The sequence below is a fragment of the Rhinolophus sinicus genome, chromosome 17 (assembly GCF_057876585.1).
Source record: "Rhinolophus sinicus isolate RSI-liver-muscle chromosome 17, RSI-T2T, whole genome shotgun sequence".
Taxonomy (NCBI): domain Eukaryota; kingdom Metazoa; phylum Chordata; class Mammalia; order Chiroptera; family Rhinolophidae; genus Rhinolophus; species Rhinolophus sinicus.
This window is the reverse complement of record NC_142517.1, coordinates 196,793,455-196,820,343: the sequence shown is the minus strand read 5'-3', so window position 1 is coordinate 196,820,343 and position 26,889 is coordinate 196,793,455. Positions and strand designations below refer to the sequence as shown.

General features: G+C 50.7%; 2 protein-coding genes across 7 annotated transcripts in view; one reads left to right on the top strand and one right to left on the bottom strand.

Annotated features, from left to right (window-relative positions):
• USP37 (ubiquitin specific peptidase 37) overlaps positions 1–5,012 on the top strand; it is a 77,227-nt gene extending 72,215 nt beyond the window's left edge. For all 6 annotated transcript variants that reach the window (XM_074313360.2, XM_074313366.2, XM_074313372.2 and 3 more), the window contains one exon: positions 407–5,012. In XM_074313360.2, the coding sequence (XP_074169461.1) occupies positions 407–494 (88 nt within the window). In that variant the 3' untranslated portion in view covers positions 495–5,012. The remainder of the gene's footprint in view (positions 1–406) is intronic.
• VIL1 (villin 1) lies at positions 3,551–26,239 on the bottom strand. The gene is made up of 20 exons (XM_019741853.3): positions 26,171–26,239; positions 21,900–21,984; positions 21,504–21,578; positions 20,509–20,705; positions 19,020–19,128; positions 18,750–18,860; positions 17,041–17,243; positions 16,874–16,952; positions 16,594–16,692; positions 15,796–15,949; positions 15,150–15,250; positions 14,924–15,061; positions 14,143–14,301; positions 12,952–13,131; positions 12,284–12,429; positions 11,430–11,574; positions 10,823–11,011; positions 9,622–9,690; positions 8,479–8,619; positions 3,551–6,001 (listed from the first exon to the last, which is right to left on the bottom strand). The coding sequence occupies exons 2-20, from the start codon at positions 21,972–21,974 to the stop codon at positions 5,888–5,890; spliced, it is 2,484 nt and encodes an 827-aa protein (XP_019597412.2). The 5' UTR covers positions 21,975–21,984; positions 26,171–26,239; the 3' UTR covers positions 3,551–5,887.
• Between the last annotated feature and the right edge of the window lie 650 nt (positions 26,240–26,889).

Below are 26,889 nucleotides of genomic sequence, written 5' to 3'. Positions count from 1 at the left end.
TGTTAACCTTTGCTTAGGGCTCAGGTCTTGATTATTTCCTTATAAGTCCAGAATATGTTCATTAATTACTCATCACATAGTTGCATTTAGATACAGAGCTTAAGGCTGTTTTATAATAGAAGCTGTCTTCTCATAAACCCTTTTGGTCTTCCAGTTGTATTAGCTAGAAGATCTGAGTTATATCCATGGGAACCACATAGCATTTTTATGAAAGCTAGCTATTGCCAGCTTCCTCCCTCCTAGTGTTCTCAAAAATCAGCAATTGGGGTTAAGATGGTGATCAAATGAATGAGCTGCTCATTGAATAAAATTTAGGCACCAAATGGGATTATGCAGGCTTTATGTACTTTCTGTCTATTCTTTGGCTTTGCTCACTGAATGCTAATTTTGTTTGTTTTATTTTAAGGGAGATCTTTGATGAGCTGCTGGAAACAGAAAAGAATTCTCAGGCACTTAGCATGGACGTGGGGAAGACCACTCGCCAGGCCTCGTGAGGAACAGACTCCTGGGTTGGCAGTGTGCACTGCGTATTCTTTCTTACTGTCACCCACCTCACTCTCCTCTGCTCGAGGAGAATTTGGAACTCTACTTGATGCGGGAGCAACAAACAGCTCAGGGCCAAACCAAACGACGAAAATTGCAGTTGCGCAGAATGCTCCATGCTAATTGTTTTATGGCAACTTTGGTCTCATATCTGTAGCTGATTATCCTCTTTTTCTCCTACAAGAGTAGCACTTCCTTTTGTCTTAGGAATACATGTTGTAAATATATATATATGTACATACACACACATATATGTGGAATGAATGGAGCCTTAAAGAGTTAGGGTGAGCCACCAGAGTATGCCTGCTCAAAATTAATAGCACAGCAGTTTGGAGAAGAAATGAAGTTGTCACAGAGTCCATTCTCCTGAGAAATGTGTGGAAATACACATATCAGTTGGCATTTAGTGTTTATGTTTTTTGAGTAGTTTCACTCAAGTCTGTAATCTTTCATGTGTGTTTCTGATTAGTAAAGTTCACTGGAAAACCAGCTCTCCATGTTACACTAATGACAGTTTGTCCTCCTTGCAAAGGAAGGGCATTTCTGCCACCTGACTTGGGGGCTTTTTTAAAAAATTATTTCATGGATTTGTAATGCTTTTGCTGTTTACATGCAGTCCCAAGAAATGGATTGTTGGTGCTCGGAATATGTTATGGTCCCACATTTGGTATTCATTGTACACTTTATATTTTCTTTAAAGAGACTCCTTCACACAGTGTATTCATTGTATATCATCTGTTATTATTATGGTGGTGAAGATAGAATCTTTTCTTTTTCTTCTGTATCATTCTTCCATGGAGCAAGCATTACCCTAACAGATTGCAACCAAAACATTAAGAGGTAGGAAACTAATATTGTCTCATTTGGGACCCCCCCGCAAGGATACTTAAGGATAAGGAAGAAGGCTAGCCTCTCTGTCTCTCAAACATAGAGACATCAAGAGGAGTATTCTTGTGTTAAAGCTAAAGCTCTGCACCACGGAAGCTAAAAGCCCTACTGCAAGTATAAAGTAAGTACATAACCTATAGGATAAAGCTTGAACATTTAACCATTCGCTGTCTAGCTTTGCCCTTAAAATAGGGTGGGAATTAAAATGTGATCCGTTTAGGTAACCCCAAGAATTAACACATAACACAGGTGTGTAATATATTTATCTTACTTTTTGGGTGCTTTGAGTTGAAGCTAAATGGGGATACAACATTAAGTGCTACATTAGTCATGATGACATAACCAGTTTGGTTAAGCAGCTTGTGAAACCATATAAAGAATGAATCTGAGAGTAGAATTCTGTCCAAAAAATAATTGTGTGAGCCCAGGAATCATTAGGATCACACAGAGTTAGGTATAGCAAAATGAAGCCTTCAGTATTTTCTTTCATTTTTTATTTTTCTTTTTTTGTAAATGAGAAGATTACTCTTAAGTTCTGTGGTAGGGACAAAACCATATCATTTTCAAGGGGAGAAAACATTTTGAAGTCAGTCATCACAGAAGATGCAGCATCTTTTCTGAAAGATTGCCTTCAGAGGTCTCCAGCCCCACTCGTGAACCTTGGATGTGTCTGACATAAGTTACCTCTTCTTAAACTTTGAATCTTTGAATCATAAACAGCCCCAGTACTTCTGCTTAACTACTGACAAAAGCTTTGCTTCCTACCATTTATTTACATCTTACTCTAGTGAACATCCCAAAATGATACGGTGGTAGGATATGCGGGAGTAGTAGAGAACAGAGTAAAGTATTTGTTTTAAAAGCTCACTTTTTTATGTTTTGATCTATTTCCACTGGGGAGCCTTTTGTTTTTCTTGAAAATAACTGGTTTTCTCATAAACAAATGAAGTGGTGATCAAATTCTTTAGCTATTTATTCTCTTCCCTGTGTCTGTATTTGAGAGCTTTGAGAGGTGCTGTTAAAAAGGAATGATTTGAAGTGAGGGGTACATTAGGGCATAAAAAAATTAGAAATAATGCTATAAGCCTAGGTTGCCCAAGAAGTACCCTCATTTGACTTGCATTTCATAGCTTGTGTGTATGTATGGTTTAGAAGTACACTTGGCTCAAAAACCTAATTTGATTTGATCTTCATGTCTTGGGAGGGACTTACTAGTTGACAGTAGGTTAGTGGGATAAATGAGTTATCTCGCTGCTCATATACTTGCAAGTTTGGGACTTGAATTTTCCTTGTTACCTATTCATTGTTGTATCCTGGTCAGCTTTCCTCTCTCCCTTCACTCTTTTAACTGTTATCCCTTTTACAGAGTTACTTTTTCATTTTGGTTCAGTGAAGGGTTAATGACTACAGATGGAGGTTTCAGCTGGACCATGTTGATGGGGTTTGTTGTTTTGTTTTGAGCTGACTATATATTTAAAAATTATAAGTGGATAATATTTTTTGTGCAGTATGATCAGTTTGCTCAGCATTGGGGGGTGGGGGCATTTGGCATGTTGGGGCCAAGAAGGGACAACTTACATAGGGGCAGAGTACTTCAGTCCCAGGTAGCCTGCACAATGACTAACTTTCCTATTTAAAATACCACGTGGTTACAGTACTTTAAATGACATTGAATTGGAACTTGATAGCGCTTGGTTCTGCACACAGCTGAATTTTTTGGAAGGGAAAACTAAACTGAAATTCAAACTTGATTCTCATCAGCTAATATTATGGAGAGTTGGAAAGTTGCATGTGGCCAGATGCTATCTAGTGTCACTTTAGTAACCATGAGTATAATTTAGGCCTGTGAGGAGATACTTTTTTATGGGGGATGTATTTATGTGTGTGTGCACATAAGTTTTGTTTGAGCAGGATAGAAAAGAAGCAAATCCATGACTTGTTCTTCTATTTATATTTTGATTCCAAAAGCTATTTGTTTACTTGGCAGTGGTCTGTTAATTTCAGGCCTAACTTAATGGTTCAATAGCAGATATAACAAATGTAAATGTGTTTACATTTTAAGAAGTATGCAGTGATACTTAAAGATCAGTTAATTAACTCTGGGAGGCAAACATTAGACTACACGTTTCTTTATTTCTGTCTGATCAAATGTAAAATTCTTCTAAAAGAGAAGCTTTAAGAATTAAAACCGCAGCAAGTGAATTCATTACTTTACTTGTTCTTCCATACTGCAGTTCCCATTATGTAACTATATAACTATAGCTACAGCTACAGATACAGTTGTATAATGAAAACTATTTGGACACACCTCAATTAAAGAGATTCTTGGCAGTGCCTGATACATAACTGAGCATTATGAGTGCAGAGAGCACAGGGGAGGACAGGGTGGAAATATAAAGAAAAGTAGTTTGTAAACTCATTTGTGGTCTACTGAAAAGAGATTGTATTAAAAACATTGCCCTTCTTGCCCTTCTCTGTCCTCTGAAATGACCAGTGGATGCTCTTAGTCATCCAGCCTTTTTGTCCCCCCCATTTAATTGATCCCCTTAAGTAGTGTCTTGTTTTAAATCAGGGAAACAGCTAGGTCTCCAAGTACAGGTGGATCTTGTATAGATGAGGAGATTTTTACAAAGATCAACAACAACCCAGTACCAGATGCAAGTCACATAAGTGTCCCCCAAAATTAGATCTGTCCTTTTCCTCCCCATCTTGCTTTACACTGAGTAATGCACTCTTTAAATGTACAAAAACTAAACAGAAATCTGCCCTCAAACATCCTTCAATTCATTACTTCAGAATTCTTATTTTGTCTCTCTTGATGTCTTAACATCTGGAAAAACATTCTTTTTAATTGGGAAACTATAGTTTGTTAGGCCTTGAGAATTTTGTGACAATTCTTTTGCTGTGTCTCACCACAATCATTGACTCCTTTGTGGCATGCTTTGATTACTAGACTTCAGGCAGTCTATTTCGTTGTATCATATTTATCGACAATGAGTACATTTTCCTTACCCTGTGTGCTGTGTCTAAGGTTTTGAATAAAAAGTGTGCCAGTATGAATATAAGCAGTTGATTTTGGTAACATTGGGCTTTAATGTACACGGCATAAGAACAGACTGGATGGAAGGTCTGGATTAGGATCCAAGTCTGTTAGGTCATCTGTCAGAACGAGCCATTGGCTAACCTGCTCTATTTCAAGAACAGAGAGGGTGCAAAGAGTGAGACTGCATGTGGGTGTACATGCCTCTCGTCCCCAGGTTTCCCTCCGCCTTCTCTGGCCTGTGAGTGTTTGTTTATGCTACAGAGAGAAAAACAAGAAGTAAGCTTTCTACACTTTGCATAATTGAGCCACTACCAGGTTTGCTGGCAGCTTTGGCCACGTGATCTGTGAGGTGATTTTCTTTGTGTTCAGAGTGACTTCTGATTCTTATTCTTTGTTGTTTTGTATGGAGCGGCACTTTATCTGTGTTTTAGCAGAACTGTTCCTCTGTATCCTTGACGGTTTTTCCTTGTTTGGGTTTCCTTTTTAAATTATGCATAGAGTTTTTTTGTGTGTGAAATTAAAGCCTTTATTAACCTTGTGTTGGTTCGACTGTTATTTCTGAAAAGGACATATTCTTGCAGATACTTAACCAGTTGTTGAAGTTGTGGAAATCACCTTGCATTGGCCTTCTGACTGGGACTTCCATGGGGCACTGTTAAACCGCAAAGGAAGTGGACTGGCAACCCAACGTATGCCCAGAGTCAGAACCCAGTGCCGTTGTTTTCATCTGGGGAGCCAGTGAAGCTTTGCAGAGGGTCCGGGTAATGGCTTGTAACCCGGCACTGGCCATAGCTACGCTCTTCCTTTGCCTCAGTAAGAGTCGCAGAGAGGGGCTGCAATGGCATTTGCGTTTCATACTCGCCTTTAGGCCTCAAGCCTAGACCCAGTGGATATGTCGCTCTCACTGGGGACTGGTTACTGAGTGTTGTGAAACCTATTGGGGCCATTCAACTCTCTCAAAGAAGGGATCCCCTTAACTTACCACCTGAGGAAGGCTGTGAGGAAAATAACGTGAACAGGAAAGCCATTAGTCTAGGAAAGGTGTAAAACTGCAAAAGGCTTCAGCCCACCTGCCATTAATAAGAAAAGCCTAGGGAAGGCTCCTCAGAACGAATGCTCCACGGAGCATTTGGCTCCTCTTCTAAGAAGGGAAAGCTCCACAACATGATGGTTAAAAGTGCTGCAGCCTCCCAGGATAGAAAAAATGCGACCACCTTGAGAGCTGAAATTGGGACGTCCTTAGGGAAGCACCATCTTTATGGAGGAATGGGTTACAGAAGTGGTGTTGCCACACTGCTGCTCACAGGGACAAGTGTAAAATTTCAATTAGTACAGGATTAATACCAGTAATGAAAAGACGAAACTGCAAGCAGGGTAACCAACTGCCTTCACAAACACAGCTACTCTTGCTTCTCAAAATAGTCCTTTTGCTTTCTTGAGGTTTTGTTGCTTCCATCGAGGCAAGACACAGAAGGCATCTGGAGTCATCCCCAGGGCTTTGGTGAAATCCTCGACAGACAGGTGCTCCTAGAAGGAAGCAGAGGGCAAATATTACAGTCTTCCCCAAGGTTTATTTGATGAGTCAAACAGGTGTGGTAGAGAAATCAAATGACCAAAAACAGGCAATGTGGGGAGAGCCAGCAAAGGGACGGGGAGGAGGCGCATGGCATGAGGTCCAAGAGACTGATCCCTGAATGGGAGCCTAGTAAAAAGGACGGTGACAAATTGAGGTAGATTGAGCTCCTTTTCTTTTGACCAGGGTCAAGTTGACATTAATCCTGAAATAAGAATTAGGACATTTACTTGATTAAGGAGTTGCTTCTCTTTCCAGGTCTTAGTTTTCCTCTCTATAAAATGGGAGAGATTCCTTAAAGATCAATTTTTGCTTTGTAATGCTTTTATGGGGGTGAAAATAATATATGTGAAAGGGCATTGGAGACACGATCTCTTGTTCATCTATCTACTTAAACTGTGACCCTACAGCTAGGAATTACCTTTCTAGGCCTTGGATATCTTCAGCCATAAGATGAGGGGAATGCCTGAAATGACCTTGGCTCCCAGCTAACAGGATATTACAGTGATACTATTAAAGGCAAGCTAAATGCCCTCGAGGTAAATTCAAATAAGAACCCCAAATTAAAGCTGCTTAAACCAGCCTTCGAATCTGCTCCCCCAGGCACCAGGAGAGGACAGGGTGGAATGAAAGCAGTGGGTTTCTTTCCAACCTTGGGCTGCTCTGCTATGGGGAATTCCCCTGCAGGACGCTGTACTGACTTCTGCAGCGAGCCCCGAACTGAACAGCTTCTTGGTAAACACCTGCAGATGGATCCCAAGCTCAGGTGAGTCGGATGCCCCAGTTCTCTAACCTGTCATTAGCTTTGCCTCCAGCCCCTGGGCATTCTCTCCTCAAGACTCTTGGGAGCCCTCCCCACTCCCCCAGTCATGGCAGTGGAGCGTCTTTTTTGGAAGAAGAGAAACATGTGAGTGAGTGGTTTAGGCATCAGTGGATAGGGAAGAGCTGCCAACCCCAAGTCTGGAGCATTCCCCTCCCCTGCCAGGTCCCTCACTACTGTGGCTGCACAGTCCTGGCTCTGCAAGTGGCTTCAGGTTCCCTCTCTGGCCCAGCCAGGCTGGCTCCGCAGCTTGGTCAAGACTTCTGGACTTTGACCCCGGGGCTAGATAGCAGGGACTGCCCATCCCAGTGGACTTGTATCTTTCCACGGGTCCTGTTCTTACACCCTGTAGTCCTACCAGCTGATTACCAGCCTCACCCATGCCCACATCCGCCTCTCTGTGGCTTACTCATTGGTGCTCAAACACAGATTACCCTCTTGATACTGCCCACAGGCAGACCCACCACCCCACTGTTCCCTGACACGCTCCCCTCGAGTTTGGAGCAGGCTGAGGTCTGAAGACCTCTCCCACCCTCACCACTTGCCACTGAACCCCCAGTTCTCCCACAAGAATGGATGCTACTACCACAATAAAAAATCTAACAGACAACTGCTTTTGTAAAAAGGACCTAAGAATTCCTAGACTACGGTACTTCTGCCATGATGGGGTTGTGTCGGTTCTGTTTGCTCCATTCAAAATTAGCAATCCATTTAGCCTCCTGTCAGTCAGGCTGAAGCTGTGCTACCAGATAGGTCTGCTCTGGCGCCTCCCAGACGCCTCAAACCCCGCGGCTCGCCCTGAACTCATCACCCTCTCTAAGCGCAGTCCCTCCTGGGTTTTTTATCTCAAAGAACACAATTTCCCCCTCTCATCCAGTACTTACCAAGTGTCATTGATGTCACCTCCTAATATTTCTCTAGACCATCTCCTCTCCATCTTCTCCAACCCCATATATTCTAAGCTCCCGTCTACCTCTCAGCCTGACTTACAGCTGCTGCATTTGCCACCTTCCAATCCATGCTTCACCACCAGCTTTAGTGCTTTTTTAAAAGTGTAAACTTGACTGCCACCCTTTTGCTTCAACCATGATGGCTCCCTTGCACTGCTAAGATAGACACACCACCCCTAATGTGGCATAGAAGGCACTGCTCAGTGCGGCCCCTGGCCCCCCCACCCCCACCCCGGCCCACTGTCCCTCCCCAGCTTGTGTACTGCCACCGCGCTGGCATTCTGCCCCACCCTGTGCTTATTCCCTGCCTCTGGGCATCATGTATGCTATTCCCTTCTCCAAGAATAACCCGCTCTGCCTGAATAATTCCTCTTCACCTTACAGAATGAAATTTTCTCTGACTAAATCAGGTTCCCTTTTGTAATCCTCTTCATGGCACCTATACTTCAGCTTTGGGGCACTCAACTTCACTGAAATTCAATAACACGTAATCTGGCTCCTTTGATCTTTCTGCACTGCGATGTAACTTCCCATGAAAGGCAGAGACTGGGTCTGCTTTGTTCACCAGCTCATCTGCAGGGCACAATCTGGGGGTCAGTCAGTGTCGCCCAACAAACGGACACGCCATAGCTCTTCGTCCTCCTGCTCGAGTCTGACTCACCTCTTTCCTGCTGGGGTCCACACCTGGGGGGAGCTCCTCCACTGGCTTGTTCACCAGCTGCTCCAGAGGAAAGATGGGTAGAGGCCCAGAATTGAGGTTGCTGTTAGCATTGAACACATCCGGTGTAGGGCTGGTGATATCCTAGGGAAGAAAAGGAAACCACTGGTACTTCAGCTGGTTTGTGGCTGCCTCCCAGGCTGCCTTTCTCCCTGAAGTCCACATGGATCCTATGGCACCTCCTTCAGGACATCATCCATGAGCGCTCACGCCCCATACACACACTCATAAGAACACAACAGATAGGCTTGGACTCACAAGCTAAAGCTTGATGGTCTGTATGCAACCAAAGCCAGTGGGGGAGAGATGACTTTTGTTTTATGACTTATGAACTTCTCAATGGCTTCCTCCATATGTTCAAGGTCTATCTTGGACATTTATGATCTTTCTCTTATCTGTTGTGAAATTGTCACATGTAAAGTCACTTAGCCTTGACCTAGCTATCCTTTCCTGCTTGTTCCATCAGTCCACCAAGAAAGGTTTACGAGTGCTCTCAGCTTGTGGGTGGGGCCAAGGAGTCATATGTGTTTGCTGATGACCTTGGTGTGTTTGGGAAATCGCTGTCGTGTTCTGGACACATTTCTGCCAAGTCTACTTGGCTTGTTTCCCGTGCAAGCCGGTGAACTTAAAGGAAAGGTTTTACTTTCATATTTCCCTATCCCAGGCCTAGCGTCTACATACATGTCTATAGCTATCTGAAAGATCAAAGGAATTGCAGTTATTCTACCTGTAGACGGGAGCCCAAGGCTGATAATGTCTCCCTCCTAGTAGAGAAATTATTTCTCAAAGGGCAGCCTGTGGACTAATGGCATCAAAGTCCCTGCAGTTTAATTAGCTTCCCTCACCACCACCCCCAGCTCCCCATCATCCAGACTCGTATGCATGATAAAAATTGGGAACCATTTCACTAGGGAATGGAGAAGACAAACCAACTAGAAGCATTGAAGTGAAGCAGCAAGAAGACCTCCATGAGAAGTGGGAGGAAACGGAGGGAAGGAAAGCCCAGGACAGGAGCGTCTTAGGAACTTCCCAGCTCCCACAGCTGATTATGGTCAGCTGGCCACCTGCCCCGTACCCCGTACTCACAGTAATGATGTGACCCCAGTCCCCAGAGTTTCCAAGCTCGGCTTTCATGTCCTCGTAGGATTTGGCATTCTGTACATAAAGCAAGCAACAAATGAGACCTGGGTCACAGCAGAGGAGACAAAAGACCATTTTCCTTCAAGGGTTGAAAGGAGGCTGGCCTAGGGCCCGGGGGTGAGAAGGGGAAGAGAGAGTTGGCGGAGGCTGGAGGAGGTCAGGTGGTGATGGTGGGCACTGAAGGGGCTGATGGGTCAGAAAAGGCTGAGTGGGGGTTATTTGTCCCAGCTCAGCCCGACATGGGGACACAGAGGAGTATGACCTTCTAGGCTCAGAGACCCATGGAAGCCACTGCTTGCAAACTTGAGAACCCTGCCTACATTGCATAGGTGCCAGGGGACCCTGGGGGATCTGGGGTACTGGGGGGCTCCTCTCATAGCCTGGAAGGAACCGTGCCACAGAGGAGTGAAAAGAGTCAAAGGGGCCGTGGCTCCATGGGGAGCCCCATCTCCATATCCCCGGGGCCTGGCACTAAGCACGCACATCATGAGCTTCAGTTATATGGAAGGAAGGAAGGAAGAAAGGAAGGGAGGGAGGGAGGGAGGGAGGGAGGGAGGGAGGGAGGGAGGGAGGGAGGGAGGGAGGGAGGGAGGAAGGACCACATGTGTGACCCATTTTGCTTAGAATTTAGAGCCAGGAAGGCATGTGTGTGTCCTTTAGACCTGACATGTTTCACCGGGCACGAGGGTTCCCTAGTACTAACCCGTAGAAGTTTCTGTGATGATGAAAACATTCCCTTTCTGTGCTGTCCAGTATGACAGCCACTAGACACATGAGCCTACCAGGCACTTCAAGTGTGGCTAAGGAGAAATTGAGGCTTCAGTTTTGTTCGATTTTAATTAATTTAAATTGTAGTCAGTACAGCTCCAACAGCTTGGAGCTAAATCTAGTGCACAAGTCAGGGGCTGTAATGAGCCTGGGTTTCAGTAGACTTTCATCTCCTGAGCAGGGGCTCAGTGGTCTTACTGCAGCCTGACTTTTTATTCTAAGGCCCCTCTAAGCCTTTTATAAATATATCACATGTCGTCTGTCACCACAGAACAGACAAGCCTGGGAGTCTGCCCTGCCTTGGAGGTGTGCCATGAAGCAGCCAGCCAGAGAAGGGTATGCTGGGCTGTAAGGCCCAGGGCGAGCTGGGGCCACTCACACTCCACTTAAAGGGATCCCACGCCAGGAACCAGCCCGTGAAGGTGGCAGGCTCGTGTCCTTGCTTCACCACAATGATGGGGGTCTCAGGGTCCCGGCCACTGGGGTGGGTCTTGAGGTATTCCTGCACGGTGATGGCTGCAGCTTTCTTCTCGTCCTCATTGGCATGCTTCCCGATCCAAAAGAAGACCTATGGAAAACCCGGAGCTCCATCAGTCCTTCCTGCCCCCCGGCCCCACAGGACTCTGCCTGGTTCACCCAGGCTTAGATGCCCAACAGTGCATTGGACTTGGGCTTTGACTTTGCATCTGGGAAACGAGGAGGTTGGTGCTTTCTACTTAGTCATTCTGCAAATGCATGCCTCCCAACCTCTCCGGAGCCAACGCCCCTCCAAAACAAGGCTCTGCTACGTGAAACGAATTTGACTTTGGGAGAAGATACAGCCCACACAGCAGCCCCTGCAGGAACATCCCTCCCTACCTGCCTTCTTCTTTCTGACACTCCTCTTGTTCATAATGCTGCTCGGGAAAACATATATGGGAGCCAAGAACATGTCAACCCTTTCCTGTCCCTAATGCTGCTCTTTCTTGGCCGGGCCTGGGTCCCACCTGGTCCCAGACATCCAGCAGGAACACGTCATCCTCTTCCAAATCATCCTGAGTGAAGTCAGGGATTTCTGTGGCCCGGAAGCACCCGGTCTGGTTGGAACATTCAAAGAGCCGGGCAGTGACGACCACGTTTTCTTCCTGTAGTCTGTAGGATGGAGGGAAGACTGTGTTGGCAGGAAGGTGTGGGGGAAGGAAAATCAAGGCCACAGAACTTGGAGGGACTCTAACATGGAAAGCCACCTCCTAAGAAAACACTCTTTTTCTGATCACATCCTGCCAAGAGTCCAAGAGTGCTCCACGGGAGACATTCCTACTGCTTTTCTAGAACATGCATTCTAGTGGCTCTTCTCTCGTCCTGTTAGGAAGTTCTGTCTGATACCGCCCCTCTGTTACTCCTGGTGCTACTGCAGTACATGGCCTTCCTTTTGAATTGGGGGTCATGGACCTTCTTCAGAAAAACCGTTGGAAAGAGGGTTTACGCTGGTCCTCCTCAGCATCCGGGTCCCGTGTCAGCCTGAAGGGCAAGGGCTGGGTGGGCTCTGACATCTTCTTCCCAAGGGTAAACCTATAGCCCTGCCCCTCTCTTCGAGCGGCCTGCTATGGCTGTGAACTCCCTTAGCCAGGGAAATACCCCGTCAGGCCCCGGGCAGACCATGGTGAACAGCACGGACACAGTCCCTGTGCCCAGGAGGGTCTGAGGACATGTACTGTCCTTGCTCATCCTGTGGCTTTGGGAGTCTGGCACACAGGGCCCTAATCCATGCCTGCTGCAGGCTCTGGGCCATGGGGATAGAGGTCTGGGAGGCTCTCCAGCATCAGAATGTGAGCTGGAGGCAGAGGGACCTCACACTTACCTCTTGGTGCTGGCATAGGGGGCCTTCCCGCCCAGGGCGACCCAGAAGTTGGCTGGCTCCTGCCCTTCCACCACCACTTGCTTCTCCGTCCGGGAGATGGTGTTGGCAACCATCTTGGCCATCTCCCGCTCGTCCCCACTACAGCCCTGGGTAAAGGAGGGTGGGGAGACGGTGCTGGGGGAAACCATCTCTAATACCAGGCGGACCCCCACCCTTCTGAGCTCCCGGGGCTGCAAAGGCTCTCCTAGATCAGGACCCCAGACCCATGGCCAAGGCAGAGACAGTTGTCCCATCCTATCTTCTGTCCCTGCCACTCCAACGAATAGCAGAGGAGACAAGAGATTCTGCACACTCCTTACAAGGCAAGAGAAGGATTACAAGAGGCTCGTTACAGAGATTGATGGAGAGGTAGTGATAGGCGCCGGGATAGAGAGGTCCTAAGACATAAAGACAGACCAACACTGGGACAGGCAGGGGTGGCCAGAGACCAGCAGAATGAGAGACTGACCGGACACAGAGGCAGAGAATCTGAGGATGGCCAGACCCAGAGTTGAGGAGGAGGAGGAGACAGGGCTAGAGACTGTGGGGGGCTAGTACACAGGGCCTATTTGGCCAGAGGCTCCCGTCCTGATCCAGGTCTGCTCTGCGGCTGGGGGACCTGCACACACCTTCCCATACCACAGGTAGCAGCAGGACGGGGTCTTGAGTATGAAGACGTCGTTGGAGTTGAGGGAGGAGGCCCGGGCTGAGACCTCGAAAGCCTTGGTGTTGTTGCTGCTGGTTCCCCGGACCTGGAACAGCCTAGTGGAGGGCACAGGCTCCTGGCTATTAGCCCGGGAGGTGCCTCCCTGCAGAGTGGGGAAGAAGCAGCAGTAACTTAGAAGAGATGGGGTGATTAGAGGGGCACAGACCAGAGACGAAGAGAGGCTGGAAAAGGGTCTGCCTGCCCCTCCGGGTCTGCCGATTCAGCATCACCAGATTCATCTTTCCAAAACACTGCTCTGGTCACGTCACTCCCCTGCTCAGAAACCTTCCATGGTTCCCCACAGCTGAGAGATTGCTCTTCAACGGGGCCTTTGAAGACCCCACACGATGAAGGTGCAAAATGCCTTTCCAGACTCTGCTCTCTCCAAACCCTGCAGTTTAGCTTTCAGGCTTCTCACTGCTCCCCATGGCTCCCTTCCTCTGGGCCTTTGCCCTCACTGCAGCCCCTGCATTGCATGCCCCCATTATACCTCTGCTGAGCTCTTCACCTGACTCCAATGACCTTCTCCAAGCCCCCTTTCTACTATGCCTATTCCCAGATTACTGTATTCACACTCCCCTTTGAACTCGACTTATATAAAGTACTTAACCACATGGTGCCTTGGGCTATGAGCTCACTGCTCTCCCAGCAAGATGGCTAACAGTATTAGCATGACATTCTCCTCCCCCCTTGGCACTTTGCCAGAAGGCTGTGTGCTTAGTAGGTGCTCAATAAACAGACAGTGCTTAAATGAATTCAGGAGATGTCTATTTCATTATGTTGGAAAGCACCAATGCAGTTTGAACAAGTCCATCGTGTACGCAAATCTAGCCAAAATAATTTCCTTTTTCATGTAGAGGATCTGAGTTGAGGTGTAGAGAGAGAAAGAAACAGTGCTTGCACATGCTAAGTGCTCACTACATGGACTTTTTAAAAGTATTGAATGGTTGTGTCTATTTTCAGTTCCATGTGGTGACGGAACCTCAGTCCTCTCCTATGGAGAATGGGCTTCCCCTAAAGCCCCGCCTCCACCCCAGCCCCCTCCCCCATCTCCTGGATGCCCACCCCGCCTCAGTTGCAGGCACTGCCAGGCACCTCAGTCCAGCAGCCACACCTGGTAGACCACCATGCGTCCTTTGAAGATGGACATGAGATGAGATGGCTCCTTGCCCATCGGGACCCGGATCTGGACCGGCTCATTGTTGTACTGCTGGTCCAGGATGACAGCCTGGTAGGCCGAGGCTGTGATTTCGTCTGGGCTGGCCTGGCTGCCCTGGGGTGAGCAGGATAGAAGGCGTGGGATGGGGTCAGGCCCCGATTCTGGCCCTGTCCCTGCCTTCAGCAACAACTCCATCCTCAATTCTGATCTGGCCCCAAACCCAACTGTCTTCCCTACCGAACCCCACCCCGTACACAGCCAGAAACCCAGCCCGACCTAGACTGTAGTTCTGATCCCAGCCCCACAGCCCTTTCCCAGCTCCAGCCCATCCCTGACCCACCTGCGACCCCAGCCTTGACCCCAAATCTCCTCTCCTCCTTACTGCCCCTTTCTCAGGGTTCACCTTTTCACCATGGCTACCACATCACTCACCCCCAGCACCTAAGCATCTCCCTGCTCCCTAACATCTGGACACAGAAACACAGTCAGAGCAGGTGAAGGGAAAGAAGGCCATGGAAATGGGAAGGCAGACTCAGAAAACCAAAAGGGAAAAGGGTTGTGAATGGGGGTACTCACAGTCATTGGGATTTCACAGCCAAAGCAGTCCCAGAATGATAAAGGGGTGCGCCCCCCATCTCCACAGGTATTCAGCTCAAGGGGGATGGCCCCTTGGCAAGGGTACAGGGGAAGAGGAGCTGAGCTGCCTGTGCTCTGGACAGGGTGGGAGGGGCCTTACCTGCCAAATGTAAAGCAGGTAGTGCTGCTTCTCTCCGATGAGGTAGGTATAGAGCAGCAGGTAGCAGTCGCCCCCAAAGAAGTGGCCCAGCCACTTGGAATCCACAGGCACCAGCTCTAGGTTCTCAATGCGCCACACCTGGGGCGGGTCCCAGGTTAGCGTGAGGTCCAGGACAGGCTCCACCAACCCCTCCCACTCAGCCCAGGCCTCCCTTCCCTCACCATACCTGCACCTCCCCACTCCCGTCGTCTACCATCTTCTGCTGTGCAGCCACCTGAGGCTGGATATGCATGGATGCAGCATCAAACTTCACCTGCTCCACCTTGGCTGGAATGAGGGGAAATCATGACACCAACGGTCACCAGCTGAGGTCCCCCAGGTCCTCACAACAGCCCTGAGCAGTAGCTATAATTCTTAGACCCATTTTACAGATGAATCAGAGAGATTCAGTAGCTTACCCCACCAAGGTCACACATGACATAGTTAGAATACAGAACCATATCTACCTGCCCCTAAGAATCATGCTTCACCAGGGCCCCCAAGGGAACCAGAAGAGGGACAACACTTTTATCCTCCCCTAGGTGCCTGGCACTGAGCTTGCCCTCAGCCAATATTGTCTGGGGAGAGACCGAGCTGTCTAGAGAGACCCCACCCCTTTCCAAAAGAAAGGCAGGTCATTCTCAGCTCCCATGTGTGGCCACTCTTGAGTTTCTCCATGTCCCCTCACATCCCCACCCCACCTGGGGAGCACAGACCAGGGTAAAAGTGCACATGAAAAAGGTGTGACTGGGAAGGAGGATGGCAGGCAGGGCTGGGTGCTCTCCTGGCCCCACTCCTGGCTCCCAGCCCACCCTGCCTCGTCCGGCCCTCACCCACAGAGCCCACAGTGTGGGTTTTGCCCAGGCCTGAGGTCCGGTTGGGCACTGTCCACTTCTGGAAGAGCTGCTGGAAGACGGCGGACTCAGCCCCATCATTCTGCACCTCTATCTGCGTGCTTGGGGGGTACTGCTTGGCTTTGATAAAGTTCTGGGAAGAAAAGAGGGTGACTGGGGCTGTGTCCCACCCCTCGCCTCCACCCCTGTCCCCAGTGCAGGCCAAAGCCTGGCTCTAACCTCAACCAGACCCAACCATGAACCTACCCCTGGTCCCAAGCCCAACCCCCAACCCAACTCAGTCCCAAAGCTGACCCCCAAACCTACACTTACTCTTGCCCTAACCCCAAGGCCAAACCAGCCCCCCCACTTCAATTCTAACCCTGATCCTCAGCCCCCATCTCCAATCTTGAACCCAAACCCTAATCCAACGCTGAGCCCAAGCCAGATAGGGTTACTAACTGCGGCCCAACAATGACACCAAACTCTGACTTGGCCCAGCCCCACGCTGACCCCATCTTCTCTGCGGGAAGGCCAGCCTCCATGTCTCCCTCCCTTCGCTGAACCCAGCTTGAGGTGGGAGCCCCTATCCTGAGGAGGTCCCCATTTGCCCTGCTGGTTGGCTCCCTGGCATGCAGAGAACCCACAAGATGGCTGCACCACTGACACTCAGCGCCCCCAGCTGGGTCAAGCCCAGAGCGTGCCCTGGCCTCCACACCCTGTATGCCCCAGCTTCCCTCTCCCCGAGTCTCTCTACCCTCTCCTCACAGTCTCCTCCTCCCCGACCCCCATGCCCACCAGTGCCTGGCTCATGGCTCCCTTCCTCTCCTGGGCATTGGCGTTCTTCCCCTTCCACACGTAGATTTTCAGCCCACCCTGGTCCAGAATGTAACAGTCCTAGAGGTGGGAGACAAAGACTCAGAGGCAGAGCCTGAGGGCGCCATGGGGCTGGGCTGGGGGAGCTCTGGCACAGAGTCTTCCTCCTGCTCCTTTCCAGCCTGCTGGCGCAGCTCCAGCTTGGGGGAGCGTGGGCAGGGTTGGGGGTGGGGGTGGGGGCTGGGAGCCCAGGCCTTCTCACCTCGTGACTGAGCAGGTCTTGTGTGAGTGGCCGCGTGGCGACTTCCCTGACCACCAGCTTTCCCTCTGAGTCAGACACGCTGCAGGACAAAGGGATGGCATAAACCAGGAGGGGGCCAGCCCCAGGAAGCCCCCCAGCTCCCAGGAGGGGCCCAGCTGCGCACTCACTGGTACAGTTTGAGGGCGGCCTTGAGTGCGGGTTCCACCACCGTGTCAGGCACCGCGGGCTTCAGCTCCCTCCGCTTGCCCAGCACTTGGTTCATAACCTCCATCAGCTGCGGGGACGCCTTCTCGTTCTCCCCTTCGACCACGGCCACGTAGGTCCGCCCACCCCGCTCCTGGTCTCGTATCTCCTTGGCGAGGGTCATGCCCTGCAGGGAGGCCCCGGGTGACCCATGAAGACCAGTGGGGGACAGGGCAGCGTCCACCGCCTCAAACCGCGCCAGGAGACCCCCACCCACCCACAGCAGCCCAGAGGGGTGAGGCACCTCCCTGCTTTTCCCCTTTAAGAGGGTCCAGACTTTTCAGGTGCGTTTGAACAAACCAGGTGAAAACCCGCTGGGAAAGCAGGTTTCCTCATTGGTGGGAGAGTGTTTCCTGTGGACTTTGTGGGCATTCAGTTTTGAGGTTGTTTGAAATTTGTGGTTTACTTTGCAGTTTTGGACAAAAGCGGAGCCCTGAAGGTCACAGTACTCAGTCTCTTTGCCCAAAGCACGCTTGCGCGCGTGCACACTCACACACACACACACACACTTGCACACACACACACACACACACACACACTTGCACACACCCTCCTCAGCCCAATGTTCTACTTACTGGCACTTGGGTCCCAGCCCCTACTTCCGCCTAGGTGATTTCAACCAGTCCCCAGGGCTTCTGGAGGCTGTTCAGGCCCATATTTCTGTCTCCAGCCCAGCTCTCTGCTCTCATCTTATTTATCCAGCTTCCATGATAGCCCCTTTTTAAGATGTCCAAAACTGAACTCTAGATTTTCTCCCCAAATCTGTTGCTTCCCGATCTTTCCCCTCTCAGGAAATGGGACCCCATTCATCCCCACAATTGCTCAAGCACACTGCTCTGAGAACTGCTTCACCCCTCTCTCTGCATCCGCCATGCAACATACAAGTCCAGTGGATTCCACCTTCCCAGTCCTCACCTGACGGACAGAAGGCTCCCTGCATTCTCTTAGCCTTGTAGGCCTTTGCATCCCTCAGAAGTCAGAGTGACTCAACAGCCTCCGGGCACTGAGAACAAATCCCACCCCTCTTACACAACCTTCTGACCACGAAACGTGCCCCTGTAAGAGCTGCCCGCTCCTCTCCAAGCTCCCCCACATCCCTGTCTCATGCTCTGGCTGCACTGGAAGCCCCCACCCTACCCCAGCCATTTCCCTCCTGCCTTAGGGCCTTCTCCCACCCACACCTCCTCCCAGAAGCCCTCCCAGAACCCACAGAACTGCACTCCCCACCCCTCATTTCTCAGTTATTCCCGTCATGTTTGTCTCCCTCACTGGACAGCCAGCTGGAGGCCAGAGCCAGAGCAGGGGTCTACCCACTTCATTTACCCCTGGATCCCCAACGCTTGGCAGAGGGTGTGCCACACAGCAGGGACTCATTAAATCCCAGTGGATTAGCCACAGGTACACACAAGCCAACTCCAACGTGCAAACATCTCCCCATACATGGCAGCTCAGATCCCCCTTCAAACACCAGCCCCAGGCAGCCAGGGAAGAGAGGCCTGGGGAAACAGCCACTAGCTGGGGGAGGCAGAAGTCTGGAAAGTTTGACTCTGGGGGAGGCCAGGTGCTGGTGTGCCGGAGCAGGTGGGCGCAGGGTGGGTCTTGTGGGCAGGGGTGCTGCATCGGATGGGCTTACCCTGAGTCTCTCCATGCGGTTACTCTCCGGCCCGTTCCACTGGATGATAAGCTTCCCGAGGTCCAGGAGGAAAACGTCCCCACGGTTGAAACTCCTCCAGGACATTTCCACCTGGAGAGCCATGAGGGAGGAGCAGCCCCCACTCAGACCCATCATCCATCATCTCTTCCCCACCCTCTCCCTGCCCCTCACCCCACCTCGGCCTCTGCTCTCCACCAGGCTGGGAGCGGGGATAGGAGGCCATGCCCTAGGGCCCTGGTGAATGCCCACCTCTCCGGCCACCACGTTCCTCTTGCCCTTCACATGCAGCAGCCGCTGGACATCGCTGGAGTTGGTCTCCACATGCTTCATGCCAGAAGCCACACCCCCTTTCCGGATCCTGAGAAGAAAGGTGAGCTGACCAGAGAGAATGGGCTGGGAGATGTGCTCGGTCCCTGCCCTCCCTGATCCTGCCACTGGGGCCATCTGAGGGTCCGGGCTGGGACAAGAGTGAGATGCATGTGGCACCTCTAGTGCCAACTTTAAGGACATGTTCATCCGCAGGATCATTCAAGTGCAAGGTCGGTGTGTTGCCTACGTTTGCGTGACCCTGGCAGTGAGGGTCACCTTAAAGGTTGCACCCTAGTCCCTCACTTACCCTCAGTCCCTCCCCTCCTGAGAGAGAGGTCTGCAAAGACAGGTGCATGGTAATGTGGTAATGTGGAAAGACAGGACAGGACCCTGAGGATAGGGATTACAGAGAAGGAAAAGAAGGGACATGCCATGGACTGAACTATGTCCCCTCCCAAACTCACATGCTGAAGCCCTAACCCCCAGTGTGATGGCATTGGAGGTGGGGCCTTTGGGACGTAATGGATTTAGATGAGGGTAGGTGAGTCCCTGGGAGTGAGGCCTTTATGATGGAATTAGTGCCATTATAAAAAGAGACACCAGAAATCTTGCTCACTCTCTCCACCATGTGAAGACACAGTGAGAAGGTGGCTGTCTACAAGCCAGCAAGAGAGCCCTCACCAGCAAACGAAAAAGCTGGCACCTTGATCTTGGACTTGCCAACCTCCAAAACTGTGAGAAAATTAATTTCTATTTTGTAAGCCACCCAGTCTGTTTTTTTATCTTTTGTATGTTCTGTATTTTGCTATGGCAGCCCAAGCAGACTAAGACAGGAGAGGTGCCAGCTCAAATGTCCAAAGGAGTGGGTGCTGCTGTAAGGATGGCAAGAAGGGGAGCAAAAGAAAAGGGAGGGGTGGCAACTGTAGCTAACTCGATAGTTCCTGGCCTATCCTACAGATCAGTAGCAACTTGGCTCCTAACTGTGTTTCCATCAGAAAAATCCAGAAGCTAGAACTTCAGACTTTTCAAGAAAAGCTGGAAATCTGGGCTTTTAGTGTGAAAGGTCTGCTTTAGAGAGAGGAGCAGTCATTTGCCTGTTGGTTAGAGGAGAGACTTGATGTAATGCCTTCTCTCAGCACTAAGCTCTCCAGAGCATTCAGATAGAGGGTGATTTACAAAAATTCACAGCACACAGAGATACAGAATTTGAGAATGGACTTTGGGAAGCCAAAGACAAAATTTAGAGGGGTGAAGACCAAGGATGGGGCAGCAGTAAAAATGGGGGAGAATGGAAAGATGAACACAAATCACCCTTGTGGGCTCCCCCCACAACCTCAGACCCCCTTCCCAGCTCCAGCTCTGCCCCCAGCCTCAGGTGACCCTCCCTGACTTGGTCCCACTCCCCGGCCTGCAGCACGCCCCTCCATACACAAGGCCCTGCTTGAAGTAGCCTCGGAAGGCATCGCTCTCGTTGCCCTGGACCTCGCGATGCTGGACAGCCTGGCCCTTCAGGAAGTCGTCCATCTGGGTGGTGTAGATAGCAGCTGCCCCTTGCTCATCCTGAGACGAGGCCCGGCCAATCCAGTAGTGGATGTCATAGGACAGTCTGCTACCTGTCTTGTGGATCTAGGGAGAAGGATGTCCAATGTACCCGAGGCCCTGGGCTCCCACAGCCCTCTCCCACCTCTCTGCTTTGTATGGTCTCCCATGCACATGGGGCCTGGGCCACAGATGAGCCCAGAGTTGTGGTCTCAGCTCTGCCACAGACCTTCTGAGATGGGGGCAAGTGGCTTCCCCTCGGAGACTTGCTCTTCTCCCTTGGCAATAACTTGGCTGGACTATGGCAGCGTTTCCCCAAGTGATGTGCATGGACCATCAGAAGTCCGTGTGGTAATTAAAAGGTATACAGACAGATGTGTATATAAAACGATTATATAAATATTTTGTAGCTACTCTCTGTTCCGGATACGGGACACAGTTTCTATTTATGGTAATGACATACAGCCATATTTTAAAATAAATGTATTTCAACTTAAAAAGTGACTTATATAAGGAAAAATGCAAATGTATTAGTGGTACAGGTGATACCAGGATGTCATCAAAACCAAGACAGTGTTATGAAGATGACTGTGGATTTGGGAAATGTGGGCTTGAGGTAGGGTGACATCCCACCAGCTCAGAAGGTCGCCCGTGACTCTAAATTCACAGGAAGTCGCCTCTGCTGGGAGCTCCGCGGCCGAGGCAGGGAGAGCCTCTTACATCTCTGGCCCAGCAGAACTGCCACTAAGCTGGGCGCCTGGGCACACCCAGTGAGGACTGTCTTGGGGTGAAACCAGGCCAGCTCTGCCCACTGCCCCAGCCTCAAGTTTCCCCCCTGACCCCACAGTGGGCTTGGCTCTCTGCCCACCCCCACACCCCACTCACAGCCAAGACTATGTAGCAGTCACCATCGAAGAAGCTGCCAAAGGTGCTGGAAGGAACAGGCACCATCTGCATGGCCTAGAGAGAGAACAGAGGTCAGATGGGCCGCCCTGGACCACCCAGGACTCCGGGCTTCCTCCCTTAACCACAGAGAGAGTTGGGAGAGGCAGAGAGCCAGGAGGAGTAGGCAATGACCAAGCTGAGAAGCAGAAGGGATGTGAGGAGGGGGGCAGATAAAGGAGAGGAAGAGGCTGATGCCTGACGAGTGGGGACAGGTCACTTGGAGATAGGCATCAGGGGCTTCCATGCCACCAGGGCAGGACTGGAGGGCAGTAAGAGTCACCCCAGACCTCTTCCTTCCCTCAGGCCTCTCCCGCCCCCGTGCCCAGACAGGCTTACCTCAATCCTCCATATCTGTATCCCAGGGCTGGTGATGTTGAGAGAACCTTTGACTTGGGCATTCAGTTTGGTCATGGTGATGAACCTAGGGGGGATGCAGTGTGGCAGCAAGGCCTGAGGAGTGGGGAGCGCCCTGGGATTCAGCTGCTGCTCTCAGCCCAGCCTTGAGAGCTCCCAACAGTTCCAGGAGGCCAGGGCTCAGGAACCTGGAGGAGAGGGGGTTGCTCCCCCCCCTGCCCCCTGCCGCGGGGCCCTGATTGGCTGAGGGCTGAGACCCAGCTCTGACCTTGTCACTCTCTTGCTCAAGCACCTACCCTGACCCTCTATCACCATCTGGATAAAGCTCCCATTCCTTAGCCTGTCACTCAAGGCCCTTCTTAGTCTAACCCAAAACAACTTTTCTTTTGGAGAAATGTTTATCAAAGCATGGCTGGTTAAAAAAAATCATACGGGTTTTTTTCTTTAAAGGAAAGCAAAGAATAACAAGGGATGCAAAGTGTATGCACCCAAAAGAATTGAAAAAAACAGATGTTCAAACAAACACTTGTACATGAAGTTCATAGCAGCATTATTCAAAGGTAGAAACAACGCAGATGTCTATTAACAGATAAATAGATAAACCAAAGGTTGTATATTCTCACAATGGAGTTTTATTCAGCCATAAAGAGGACTTATATATGCTACAACGTGGGTGAACCTTGAATACATGACGCTTAGTGAAAGAAGCCAGACACAAAAGGCCATGTATGACTCCATTTATATGAAAGACCCAGAATGGGCAAATACATAGAGATAGCCTGGTTTTCAGAGGCTGGGGTGGGGGCAGGATGGGAAATGGGGAGTGAATGCTATTGGGTATGGAATTTCCATTTGGGATGATGAAAAACATTCTGGGACTAGATAGAGTAGCGATGGTTGTGCAATGTCGTGAATGTGCTGAGTGCCACTGAATTGTACACTTTAAAGTGGTTAAAATGATTTTATGTGTATTTTGCTGCAATAAAAATGTATATGCAGCAGTTTCCTATTCCTTCCCAGCTACCCCCAAACATCCCTCAATCACCGTTCTGATGACTCACAAGATGTAGACCCCACAAGGACGGGGTCCAGGTTTGTTTGTCAGTACTGACTCCTCAGCATCTAGCACAGTGCTGGCACTTTGCTGGGTGAGTGAATGGATGGATGGATGGATGGATGGATGGATGGATGGATGGACGGACGGACGGACGGATGGGAGGATGGATGGATGGATGGATGGATGGATGGATGGATGGATGGATGGATAAATGACACAGTGAACCTCTCCCATTGTGAACCACCCTCTACTCACTGAGCTGGAAGAAACTTCCCTTCCCCAAGCTTCTTTCATGGTATCTTGTATGGCACTTTTGGTTTTGACTTGTAGCTGTGTTTTCCACTCCAGCTGCTCATCAGTATCACTTGGGGAGCTTTTAATTAATACCAATGCCCCAGTGTGCAGGCCACCTCCCCAGGGATTCTGATTTAATTAGGCCAGGCTGGGGCCCGGGCATGGATACTTTATTTCCTGCTTTTTTGAGAGGGCATGGGTGCTTTTAAAACTCCCCAGTCATTCTGACATGAGCCAGGGTGGAGAACCACTTGTTCCCAGTTGTTCTCCCCCCTGGTTTCCTGCCCCTCCTCACCAGGGTGGAGGCCACCTCATTCCCCACTGAGCCTACCACCCAGCCAGTCAGAGTCCCCTCCATGAGTGCTCCTTGCACCGATGCACAATGAATGAAAGGTCACATGGCCCCCAGGGACAGCCTGAAATCTCTATCTAATCTCTCTCTGCACCTTGACTCTGAGTCACCTCTTAGACCGCTCAGTCGTCCTAACTGGTTGCCTGAGTCACCTCTTGGAACAATGACCTGGACTTTTGCTGCTCAGAAACTCCCTCTTCTGATTCCTGAGAGGTGACCCTTCCTCGCCCTGGCATTGCGGAGATTGGGGGCAAGGTCTCCCTCCCTCGCATCTCATTAGCGCCCCCTTCAGGCAACCAGGGCCACCTGCCCATCGCCAGCTCTGAGCTTGTTAGGAGCCTCTTGTGCCTGGGTCCTGCCTGATGCCCCTGTAGCCAGTGGCCTCTTCTGCGAGGTCCACACACAGGGACCCCAAAGCTCCCAGGGCTCCTGGTTCAGTAGAACCAATTTGGGTACAAAGAAGGAGAATGTTTGTTTTATTTCAATCACCATCTTTGTCGAATCTCCTTTCCTCCAAGACAGACTCTGACCCTCACAAACTGTATGAACATGGACCCCGTTTCTTCGTCTAAGAGATGGAGGGGCCGACTAGATGATCTCTAAAATCCCACCATGGACATGCTCCGATCCGAGGAGTGAACAGCAGGAGGAATAGAGGGTAGACATGTGAAGTGCTTTTTCAGGGCCGCCGGATGGCTCAGCTGGTTAGAGAGCAAGCTCTCAGCAACAAGGTTGCCTGTTCAGTTCCCACAAGGGATGGCGGGCTGTGCCTCCTACAACTAAGAGTTGAAAATGCAACTTGACTTGGAGCTGAGCTGCGCCCTCCTCAGCTAGATTGAAGGACAACAACTTGGAGCTGATGGGCCCTGTTCCCCAATATTTCCCAATTAAAAAAAAGACACACACAAGAAAGAGTCCCTGTTTTAAAAAAAAGAATGTGCTTCTTGCCCCTCAGGGCAGATTCAGGGGATCAGGGACTTGAGAAATTGGGCGCTCTCCCTCCATAGAGATTGGGGGCATAGAGATTGGGGACCTCCAGCAGCCTGAACAGGGGGAGCTGGAGGAGCCTCCTCATGGCCAGGAATGGGCAATGGGATTCTAGGGAGTGTGGTGCCAAGAGTTCCCCCACCTCCAGCCCCATGCTGCTTCTCACCCTCCCACCCATATCCTTGCTCCTGCTGTTCCCATTACTGAAAACCCTCCCCCACCTTTCTTCACTTGGTTAACACTTCTAGACTCAATTTAGAACTTCCCAGAATTCTCAGGCTAGTTCAAGACCCATTGCCAGGGGCCCCAAGGCTTCCTAGACCGATGCCTCTCTTGGCCCCCTGATCACATGGGATGAAAGGATCTGTTTATAAGTTTGAGATCCCCAAGGCCAAGGACCTAGACATGTTTGTCTGTGTAGCCCTTAGCTCCTAGCACATAGTAGATGCTCAACAAATATTCATGATGCTGAAAAACTGAACCGTGGAATGGAAGGAATGGACCCTTTGGGGGCCCCGGAGGTAGTTAGGGCTCCCACCCTACCAGGTCCCATCTTTCCTTTCTTCTCTGCTGCCCTGTTGTTCTTGGGGTTTGGACTCCAGAGAGGCCCAGGTGCTTTCGCTGCTCTTAGTCTACAGTCATGCAGTTCTGAACTGGACAGGGATGTGGCAGTCCCTGAAACAAGGACACCTTCCTACTTCCCCAGGCCCATGACAGCAGAGGGCGTGGACGCGCCTCAGCCCCCCAGCCTGCAGACTCTGTCCCCGCCGACCTGAGGAGGCCTGAGCAGGCTTCCTGGGAAAGGGGTGGTCAGTATGGCCCAAGATCCTGGCTTGGAATTGGCTCCCACCTCCCCTACCCCGGCCCCCATTTCAGCTGAATGGTGCCACCGTGCCTGGTGGGGCTGAGAGGATGAGATCTGGTGGAGGGGAGAAAGGGCAGATATGCAGGCCAGCGTGCCAGTGTGCACCAGGGCCAAAGGGCCCTGAGCCATCAGTCCCCTGCCTCTGCCTTTGCCAATTCATTCACTGATGGCTGTTGCTCATACTCTAGGATCCAGGAGGCAAGCGCCCTGAGGTCCCCAGAGTATTGGGGGAATGATGACACAAAGAAAGAAACCATTTCAGAAATGGTTTTTTTACCCAGAAGAAATGGGTAAAAAATGGGGGCAGCAGAGAGGGGAGTGAGGTCAGAGTGACCAATTAGTCCTAGTGTGGCTAGGACTGTCCAGGTTTTAAGTCCAGGAGTCTCATGTCTCCAGATTCTCCTTAGTCCAGGGCAATCTGGGATGGTTGACACCTGCATTGAGGTGGGGGCTAGTGGCAAGTAGGGGTCTGGAAGAGCAGCTGTCTAGGGTAGAATCTGCATGATTCTTTCCTTGGAGGCCCAGGAAGCCACACTGGGCTCTCTGCTCTTCCCAGACTCTGCAGAGTGCCACGCCTCTCCCTTCCGCCACTCCAAGGTGTTCCAGGAGGCCCTAGATTGCCAGAGAGAAGCAGGGGACCCCATCCTGTCCTCCTCCACCACCTATGGTGCCCATGTGTCCACGCAGGGTTACCTTACCTGGCTGGGGGAGGCAGCTGCCACCTGGAGATCTCAGGGAGTTGTGGCAAGCTGGCTGTAGGAAAGCGACCTTTGTCCGCACCACCCCCCCTCTAGGAACTGCCTTCACCATATAAGGGAAGATAGGGCCCCAGAGAGAGAGAATGGGTGAGGGGGGGTGGGGAGGCAGGTGCCCGCAAGTCCCTGGGAGCCTGGGAGCCTGGAGCCCAGCAACAGCCTGACAGCCAGAGCTGATGTGCCCCGCCCTTGGCTCCCGTGAGGAGTCCCAGGGATGGGGTGCATTTCTGCCCAGGACCCAGGCCCTCACTGCACTAGATAGCACTGGCCAGCGGAGGTAGAGGCCCCTGGATGCTTCCTCCTACCAACCCAGAGGAGGAGGCTCAGTGGTGCTCCCTCCATCCCTGGGGAGAATGGCTCACGGGCAAGGGAGCCCCAGACCCAGGGATGTAGGGCCAGAGGTTCACGCTTGGGGCCCCTCCAGGACAGATGGGCCCCTGTTACCCCTAGCAGTCTCTTCTACTGGGCATGACACTCATTTAGAGGGGGCACAAGTGCTCTTCTTGTCCCCCCTCCTTTCAGGGGCACTGACTCCAACTAGAGTTTTTATGAGCTGCCATAAACAAGTGCCTTTGGACTCTCTCTTTCGTTCTCTCCCAGCAGCCAAGGTTTCTCACCCCTGATCCGAGGGGGGCCCATCTCATTCAGGATGAAAAGAGTGC